The following is a 9,854-nucleotide window of genomic DNA, read 5'->3' on the forward strand; positions in this document are numbered from 1 at the left end:
ATCCCAGCACTTTGGGAGGCCAAGGCGGGCAGATTATGAGGTCAGGAGATCAAGACCATCCTGGCTGACACAGTGAAACCCCATCTCTACTAAAAATACAAAAAAATTAGCCGGGCGTGGTGGCGGGCGCCTGTAGTCCCAGCTACTCGGGAGGTTGAGGCAGGAGAATGGTGTGAACTTGGGAGGCAGAGCTTGCAGTGAGATGGGATTGTGCCACTGCGCTCCAGCCTGGCGACAGAGCGAGACTCCGTCTTCCGCCATCTTTATCCTGGGATTTATCACTCTCCGGATCCTGTTTGGTTGTTTTTGTTTTTGTTTTTGTTTGAACCTCTACTCCATGCCATGACCATTTTATAGACTGGGAAACCGAGGCTCAGAGAGCCTAAGTCACTTGTCTAGGGTCCCCTACCCAGACAGCAAAGGGGACCAGCTTTGAACAAAGCCCTGCCTCGCCTCAGCTCAGAGATCCTAACACTCAGTTTCCTTGAGCACTTACTATGTCTCAGGCCCTGTGCTAAGCATTGTTTTGTTGTTGTTGTTTGTCTTTCTGGAGACAGGGTCGCTCTGTGTCACCCCGGCTAGAAGGCAGTGGCGTGATCATAGCTTACTGCAGCCTCCAACTCCTGGGCTCAAGTGATCCTCCCACCTCAGCCTCTCACGTAGCTGGGACTATGGGTATGTGCCACCATGCCCGGCTAATTTTAGAATTTTTTGTAGAGATGGGGTCTTGCTGTGTTGGCCAAGCTGGTCTCGAACTCCTGGCCTCAAGCAATCCTCCCGCCTTGGCCTCCCAAAGTGCTGAGATATCAGGCATGAGCCATTGCACTTGGATTATAGCAAGCCCTTTAGCGATAACTGCTCTAAAGTCACCCGACCCAATGAGGAAACATATTTACTGTATTTTGACAGCCAAGGGAACTGGCACAGAGAGGTCAAGTCACTTGCTGAAGGTCACACAGCAAGTAAATGAAACAGAGGCTTGAATCCAGGTTTGTATAATTTACAGGAACCCCAGCTAAAGGCTGTGAATGCCACAATTAAGATAAGGTCCAGCACCCCAACCCCCTTCTCTTGCAGCCTCTGAGGTTGGCAGGCGATCCCTGGAGGCTGCCAAGCTGCTGTTCAGGGTTGGTGGCAGGGGGGGGGTGGGGTGGGGAAGCCAGCTGTGTGGGGCTGGACCCGCGCCCGTTTCCTGCTCTCTGGCAGCTGCCAACGCACAGCCTGGCGCCTCCACCACCCCGCCTCCTCTAATTGTTAATTGGCCCCTTTGACATTGGAGGGGTGGGAAGAGGTGGGTAACACACCATAACATGCCCCTCCCTTGAGGCAGGCACGTGTCTCCGCCAGCAGGCTGGTCCTACCAGCTGGAGAGGAACGGGCATCTCGAGGGGCTGAGAGCTGGGTGCTTCATTCTGCCAGAGGGGGCTGGTCAGAGGCCCAGGGCCCACAGGCACCTCTCACAGAGCAGGGGCAAAGCCTGGATCACCTTGGGTTTCCCGATTCTGCCCAGGGTGGGTCTATAAGTGGGGTACATGGTAAAGGGGACAGCGCACAGGGTGCGCCCCTACCTACTGCGTAACGCTAGACATGTCTTGGCCCTCTCTGGCTTCACCTGTCTCCTCTGTAAAATGAGGCGGCTGGTGTTGCTGGTCTGGAGAGCTATCTGGAGGGTTTCTCCCAACTTTGAGAGTCTATGGCTTTTTTAATTTTTTTTTTATTTTGAGACGGAGTCTTGCTCTGTAGCCCAGGCTGGAGTGCAGTGGTGCGGGTGTGATCTGAGCTCACTGCAACCTCCCTCTCCTGGATTCTCCTGCCTCAGCCTCCTGAGTAGCTAGAATTACAGGCTGACGCCACCATGCCCAGCTAATTTTTGTATTTTTAGTAGAGAGGGGGTTTTCATCAGGTTGGCCAGGCTGGTCTCAAACCCCTGACCTCAGGTGATCCACCCACCTAGGCCTTCCAAAGTGCTGGGATTACAGGGATGAGCTACCTTGCCCAGCTGATGGCTTTATTTTATTCAGAGACAGGGTCTGGCTCTGTCGCCCAGGCTGGAGTGCAGTGGTGCACTCGTAACTCACTGCAGCCTCCAACTCCTGGGCTCAAGTGATCCTCTCGCCTTAGCCTCCCAAAATGCTGGGATTAGAAGCATCAACCACTATGCCTGGCTGATGACTTTCAATTCTGTATTCTAGAATTCTTGGATTATGGGCTGGGCATGGTGGCTCACGCCTGTAATCCCAGCACTTTGGGAGGCCAAGGCAGGCAGATCTCGAGGTTAGGAGTTCGAGACCAGCCTGGCCAACATGGTGAAACCCCCGTCAGTACTAAAAATACAAAAATTAGCTGGGTGTGGTGGCACGTGCCTGTAATCCCAGCTACTCAGGAGGCTGAGGTAGGAGCACTGCTTGTCCCAGGACCCGGGAGGCGGAGGTTGCCATGAACCGAGATCACCACCATTGCACTCCAGCCCGGGCAACAAGAGTGAAACTCTGCCTCAAAAAAAGAAAGAAAGATTGATATGAAGAATTTAGAGCTTTTTATTTCTCAGAGTTTGAGACTCAAAAGTCTTAAGATTTTAGGATCCTCCCCACCGCCCCTCCCTCTCCCCGCTGGCTTCGGTACCTGGGTCCACTGAGAGCCTTGTTACGTTGCCCTCAGCCTCCTCCAACTCAGGAATCTCTGTGGCCGCCCAGCACACGTACGCCCCACTGTGGTTGAGGCTCACAGGGTCCAGCTTCAGGATGAGATGGCTGGGTGCCTGCCAGGAGAGCTGTCCCTGGGGCCCGCAGACCCCCAGGCTGAGGCTGCCGTTGGTGATGTATGGTTGGCACAGGATGACCCCATCCTTGGTCCACCTAACACGGAGCCGTTCCCAGGCCGGGGCCTGGTCCACCTGGCAGACCAGGGTGGCCTGACTGCCCTGCCTCACCTGCAGGGAGTTGGGCCCCTGCTGCACACTCAGACTTGAGGCTCCTTGCAGGGCTGGAAGACAGAAGAGGTAGAGGCAACCTTTCTGACGGTGTGCATGTCAGGCTGTGTGACTCACTCCCCTAGTGAGCCGGCAGTCTGGGTTTGAAACCTCACTTGCCTAAGCCGGGTGCCGTGGCTCACGCCTCTAGTCCCAGCACTTTGGAAGCCCGAGGTGGAAGGATTGCTTGAGCCCAGGAGTTCCAGACTAGCCTGAGGACATAGCAAGACCTCATCTCTACAATAAATATTTGAAAAGTAGCTGGGTTTGGTGGTGTGCACCTGTGGTCCCAGCTATTTAAGAGACAGAAGTGAGGGGCTCGCTTGAGCCCAGGCATTGGAGGCTGTGGTGAGCTATGATCACACCACTGCACTCCAGCCTGGGTGACAAAGCAATACCCTGTCTCTAAAAATGAAACATAAAGGCCGGGCGCGGTGGAGCACACCTGTAATCCCAGCACTTTGGGAGGCTGAGGCAGGCGGATTACGAGGTCAGGAGATCGAGACTATCCTGGCTAACAAGGTGAAACCCCATCTCTACTAAAAATACAAAACATTAGCCAGGCGTGGTGGCGCACGCCTATAGTCCCAGCTACTCAGGAGGCTGAGGCAGGGGAATGGCGTGAACCCGGGAGGTGGAGGTTGCAGTGAGCTGAGATCGGGTGCCACTGCACTCTAGCCTGGGGGACAGAGTGTGAGACTCTGTCTCAAAAAAAAAAAAAAAAAAAAAAATTAAACATAAAAAAAACCCCAGAGAACCTCGCTGTCTGTATGACCTTCGGAAGGTCATGACTTGCTGAGGCTCAACAACCCCATCTGTAAAATGGGTATAAGTTGTTCAGCGCTTGTGGAATTCTGAGATAGTCTCCAGTACTCCACTACACAAATACCGCCTAGCACGTGCCAGGCCCTATGCTGGGTGTGGGGGACACAGACACAGGGGCGACCAAAACAGATGAAAACCCCTACCCTTCAGAAGCTGACAATCTAGGGTAAGAGAGACACAGGAAGTCATGAAATAAGAACTGCAACAGGGGAAAGGAATGGCAGTGGCCACAGAAGACACCAGTGAGGTTAGGGAACATCTATTCATTGTGAGTAATCAAGGAAGGCCTCCTTGAGGTGGTGACTTATTTTTTTATTTTTTTAGAGTTGGGGTCTGGCTCTAAGGTCCAGGCTGGAGTGCAGTGGCACCATCACAGCTCACGGCATCCCTGAACTCCTGGGCTCAAGTGATCCTCCTACCTCAGCCTCCCAAGTAGCTGGGACTACAGGCATGTATCACTATGCCTGGCTAATTTTTTTGGTTTTGTAGAGGTTAAGGGGGTCTCACTATGTTGCCCAGGCTGGTCTTGAATTCCTGGGCTCAAGTGATCCTCCCACCTACACCTCCCAAAGTGTTGGGATTGTAGATGTGAGCCACTGTGACCAGCCTTTTTTTATTTTTTAAGACCACACCACTGCACTCTAGCCTGGGCAACAGAGCGAGACTCCATATATAAGAAAAAAACGACTCCATCTCACTCCGTTGCCCAGTCTGGAGTGCAATGGCACCATTAAAGCTCACTGCAGCCTCAACCTCCTGGGCTCATGGGCTGGGTGCCGTGACTCATGCCTTTAATCCCTGCACTTTGGGAAGTCGAGGCTGGTGGATCACCTGAGGTCAGGAGTTCGAGACCAGCCTGGCCAACATGGTGAAACCCCATCTCTACTAAAAATACAAAAATTAGCCGGTGTGGTGGCAGGCGCCTGGAATCCCAGCTACATGGGAGGCTGAGGCAGGAGAATTACTTGAATCTGAGAGGCAGAGGTTGCAGTGAGCTGAGACCATGCCACTGCACTCTAGCCTGGCCAACAGAGCGAGACTCCATATCAAAGAGAAAAAGACTCCATCTCATTCTGTTGCCCAGTCTGGAGTGCAGTGGTGCCATCATAGCTCACTGCAGGATCAACCTCCTGGGCTTATGGGCTGGGTGAGGTGGCTCACGCCTGTAATCCCAGCACTTTGGGAGGCCGAGGTGGGCGGATCACCTGGGGTCAGGAGTTCAAGACCAGCCTGGCCAACATGGTGAAATCCTGTCTCTACTTAAAATACAAAAATTAGCCGGGCGTGGTGGCGGGCGCCTGTAGTCCCAGCTATTTAGCAGGCTGAGGCAGGAGAATCACTTGAACCCAGGAGGTGGAGGTTGCAGTGACCTGATGTGCCAGTGCACTCCAGCCTGGGTGACAGAGCGAGACTGTCTCAAACAAAACAAAACAAGGCCGGGTGCGGTGGCTCATGTCTCCAATCCCAGCACTTTGAGAGGCCAAGGCGGGCGGATCACAAGGTCAGTAGATCAAGACCATTCTTCCCAACATGGTGAAACCCTGTCTCTACTAAAAATACAAAAATTAGCCGGGCATGGTGGCACACACCTGTAGTCCCAGCTACTTGGGAGGCTGAGGCAGGAGAATCACTTGAACCCAGGAGGTGGAGGTTGCAGTGAGCCGAGATCACACCACTGCACTCCAGCCTGGGCAACAGAGTGATACTTTGTCTCAAAACAAAAAAACAAAACAAACCACTCCTGGGTTCATGTGATCCTTCTACCTCAGCCTCCCAAATTGCTGGGATTACATGCACATGCCACTGTGTCCAGCCTGACCAGAGATCTTAATGGAAAGGGGTAACCAGTGTGACAAGGAAGGTATTGGAGGGTAAGAGCATTCCAGACAGTGCACAGTCCGTGCAAAAGCCCTGGGGCAGGACTGTGCCTGGTGTGTTGGAGGAACAGCGAGGAGGTCTGTGTGGCTGGACAGAGGGAGGAGGGAAGGGGGAAGCGTTGAGCAGGGCCTGTGAGCCTTGGGGTGGTGTGGAGAGGTGAGGAAAATTAAGCAGTTTGCGTTTTAATCGAAGTGTGATGGAAAATCAGAAAACAGGATAGAAATAGTCCAATTTAAGTTTTTGTTTGTTTGTTTGTTTTGTTTTTATTTTTTTGAGACGGGGTCTCACTGCTGCCCAGGTTGGAGTGCAGTGGCATGATCTTGGTTCACTGCAACCTCCGCCTCCTGGGTTCAAGTGATTCTTGTGGCTCAGCATCTTGAGTAGCTGGGACTACAGGCACTCGCTACCATGCCTGGCTAAATTTTGTATTTTTAGTAGAGACAGGGTTTCACCAACATGGCCAGGCTGGTCTGGAACTCCTGACCTCAAGTGATCTACCTGCCTCAGTCTCCAATTTAAGTTTTAATAAAAAGACCTTGGTTGGGCGTGGTGGCTCATGCCTGTTATCCCAGCACTTTGGGTGGTCAAGACTGGATGATCGCTAGAGGCCAGGAGTTCAAGACTAGCCTGGGCAACATAGTGAAACCCATCTCTAAAAAACAAAAATGGCTGGGCGCGGTGGCTCACACCTGTAATCCCAGCACTTTGGGAGGCCGAGGCGGGTGGATTATGAGGTCAGGAGTTCTAGACGAGCCTGGCCAAGATGGCGAAACCCCGTCTCTACTAAAAATACAAAAAAAATTAGCCAGGCGCGGTGGCCTGTGCCTGTAATCCCAGCTACTCAGGAGGCTAAGGCAAGAGAATCACTTGAACCTGGAGGGCGGAGGTTGCAGTGAACCGAGATCGCGTCACTGCACTCCAGCCTGGGTGACAGAGCAAGACTCCTTCTCAAAAAACAAACAAACCAAAAAAATACGAAACAAACAACAAAAAAAGTGCAAGCTGCTGGAATTGGAAGAGAGGGAAAGAGGAATGGAGGTTTTCGCGGGAGGAAATGTGAGAAGGGCAGTAGCCTTTGTCCTTAATTTGAAACACAGAGGGAGCTGCTGCCGGAGTAGAAAGTTTGCTTTTAGCTGTGAGAAGTCTGACGTGTCTGTTAGACTCCCGGAGAAGGTGAGGTTATGTGAAGTGCCCGGCATTTGAGATGCAATTGCAGAGGAGGGTAGAGACATGAGATCTGGAGAAGGGTATTAGGCAGCTGGAACAGCAGGTGCAAAGGCTGGAGGGCTGGATCCAGCCTTCCCATTGGAGAAACAGAGAAAGTAAAGCTTCCAGGCTGGAGCAAGGGGGAGGGAGCAAAGGCATCGCGGAGGGTGGAGATGAGAGAGGTCAGGCCAGGCTGGTATGTAGGGCAAGGTTTAGATTGTATCCTAGCGGCACTCAGACGATCCTTCCTTAACCCTCCAGCCCCCATCATGTTCTGAGTCTCAGAGGGAGATGAGCCTTATCTGACAGAGTAGAGAGACTTAAGTTTAGAAGGGCCCTGAGCTGGGAGGCAGGCAGCTGGGGATGACAGCAAGAGGTGGATTCGGAGGGGAGGGAGACCCAGATACTCACCCCAGAACTGCACCAGGAGGCCCAGCACCATAACTGGGGACCCCATTCCTGGCCCATCAGACCCCTCTCCCCCTCCCAGTTGACAGACTTCCTGCCACAATCTCCGCCTCCCGCTGCAGAGACAGATGTGACACCCAGGGCCAGACAGCAGACGTCCGGTGTTCCAGGCTGCTGGGGGCTCCACTTCCTGCCGCCTCATGCCTCAGTTTCCCCAATGCATTTCCTATCTGAAAGGCAGTGTACAGACCAGGTGACATGGCTCATGTCTTAATCCCAGCATTTTGGGAGGCTGAGTCAGGTGGATCACCTGAGGTCAGGAGTTTGAGACCAGCTTGGTCAACATGATGAAACCCCATCTCTACTAAAAATACAGAAATTAGCTGGACATGGTGACGGATGCCTGTAATCCCAGCTACTTGAGAGGCTGAGGCAGGAAAATGGCTTAAACCCAGGAGGTGGAGGTTGCAGGGAGCCGAGATCACGCCACTGCACTCCAGCCTGGGTGACTGGAGCGAAACTCTGTCTCAGAAAAAAAGAAAAGAAAGGCAGTGTACGTAAGTGAGTTGGGGGAATGCACCCCTGTGAGCTTTCTGGAAGGCTCTACATAAACACATTTGGGTACAGGAAGACACAGTGTGAGAGCAGGTGGCTCCGTGGGGGAGGGGCAGGCAGCCTAAGCCTGAGCAGTGAGTTAAATGACAGGGTCCCTGCCTCAATTATTTTGCTCCCGAAATGTCTTTCTTTTGCTGGGCGCTGTAGCTCACACCTGTAACCCCAGTACTTTGTGAGGCTGAGGTGGGAGGGTCACTTCAGCCGAGTTTGAGATCATCCTAGGTAACACAGCAAGATCCCATCTCGATTAAAAAAAAAAAAAAAGATACAGGCTGAGCATGCTCGCCCAGGCCTGTAATCCCAGCACTTTGGGAGGCCAAGGCAGGCGGATCACCTGAGGTCAGGAGTTCGAGACCAGCCTGGCCAACATAGCAAAACTCGGTCTCTACTAAAAATACAAAAATTAGCTAGGCCTAGTGGTGGGTGCCTGTAGTCCCAGCTACTCAGTGGGGTTGAGGCAGGAGAATTAATTGCTTGAACTGGGGACATGGAGATTACAGGGAGCCGAGATCCTGCCACTGCACTCCAGCCTGAACGACAGAGTGAGACCCTGTCTCAAAACAAAGCAAAAAAAGATACAAAACCAGCCCAGGGTGGTGGTGCATGCCTATAGCCCCAGCTACCTGGGAGCCTGACACAGGAGGATTGCTTGAGCCCAGGAGTTGGAGGCTGCAGTGAGCCATGATTGCGCCACTGCACTCCAGCCTGTGCAACAGAGTGAGTCCCTGTCTCTAAAAAAAGAATAATAGGCTGGGTGCGGTGGCTCACGCCTGTAATTCCAGCACTTCGGAAGTCCGAGGCAGGTGGATCGCGAGGTCAGGAGATCAAGACCATCCTGGCTAACACGGTGAAACCCTATCTCTACTAAAAACACACAAAAAAATTAGCCGGACGTGGTGGTGGGCACCTGTAGTCCCAGCTACTCGGGAGGCTGAGGCAGGAGAATGGCGTGAACCCGGGAGGCGGAGCTTGCAGTGAGTCGAGATGGCGCCACTGCACTCTGTGCGACAGAGTGAGACTCTGTCTCAAAAAAAAAAAAAAAAAAAAGAATATTAATTTTAAAAAGTCTTCCTTTGAGGTTCAGAGAAATAGATTTCTGTTGATAACTTTGGGTCCTATTACATGGCCTGGAGAAGCTTGAGGGTCCTGTGGAGGAGGTTCATGGGCTCTGGAGTTCCTCCCAGCCCTGCGCCCCTCACCCCTGATTCTGTAGTGCCTTCTGGGAGGAGGTGGCGAACCCACAGACCTCAATGTCTCAGACCCAACTGCAAAGTGACCTCCTTTCTCACTCGGACGGAGAAGGCCTGCATCATACGCAGCGTTCCCCTCCACCACAGTGAGGTTCTGCGGTGCCTGTGCCTGCACCTCCCCTGCAGACACACACACCCTCCCAGCCTCCCCTGCCCACTCCTTCCCGTAGTCAGAACGTTCTGAAGTTCCACCCTTCCCCCCACCCTCTGCGGAGGGACCCTGGATAGATTAGGTCCCAGGTCCTTCCAAAGCGGGACGCAGACATTCTTAGTTTCGCGCCTGGGCTGGCACGGAGACTTCTGGAGGAGCTGTTGGAACCTGGGGCTTTGTGGGGTGTATAGGAGTTCAGTTGTGACATAGGGACAAATGGAAACAAGGCATTGGAGGCTGAACAACCTCTTGGGCAAAAGCCTTAGATTTTCAGTAAATGCAAGACGTGAGCAGGCGGGCTAGACAATTTGAGTAGCAACGGATAACCTGTGTGAGTGAACAAGTGAGGAAACTGAGGCACGGGAGCACTAGAGATGATTCTGAGGTCCCACGGCAGGGCCGGGGGTCGAGCCCCCTGTCTTCTGATCCAAGGCTCTCTCCAGCTCACATATCACCACCGACACCGCCCGGTGAGCCCCAGGCGCTGGACGTGAGGGCTCTCGGCGACGCCGGCGCGGAACTACATTTCCCAGACGGCCGCGGCGGGCGCGCC

At 53.2% G+C, this 9,854-nt stretch overlaps 1 protein-coding gene across 2 annotated transcripts in view; it reads right to left on the reverse strand.

Annotated features, from left to right (window-relative positions):
* The window catches only part of TMIGD2 (transmembrane and immunoglobulin domain containing 2), a 14,671-nt gene extending 7,297 nt beyond the window's left edge, over positions 1-7,374 (reverse strand). For both annotated transcript variants that reach the window (XM_011943462.1, XM_011943461.1), the window contains exons 1-2: positions 7,289-7,374; positions 2,623-2,982 (exon numbers count right to left, since the gene is read on the reverse strand). In XM_011943462.1, coding sequence (XP_011798852.1) covers positions 2,623-2,982; positions 7,289-7,334 — 406 coding nt within the window. In that variant the 5' untranslated portion in view covers positions 7,335-7,374. The remainder of the gene's footprint in view (positions 1-2,622; positions 2,983-7,288) is intronic.
* Positions 7,375-9,854: the final 2,480 nt, after the last annotated feature.

This window comes from Colobus angolensis, unplaced genomic scaffold (genome assembly GCF_000951035.1).
Source record: "Colobus angolensis palliatus isolate OR3802 unplaced genomic scaffold, Cang.pa_1.0 Scaffold22, whole genome shotgun sequence".
NCBI lineage: Eukaryota > Metazoa > Chordata > Mammalia > Primates > Cercopithecidae > Colobus > Colobus angolensis.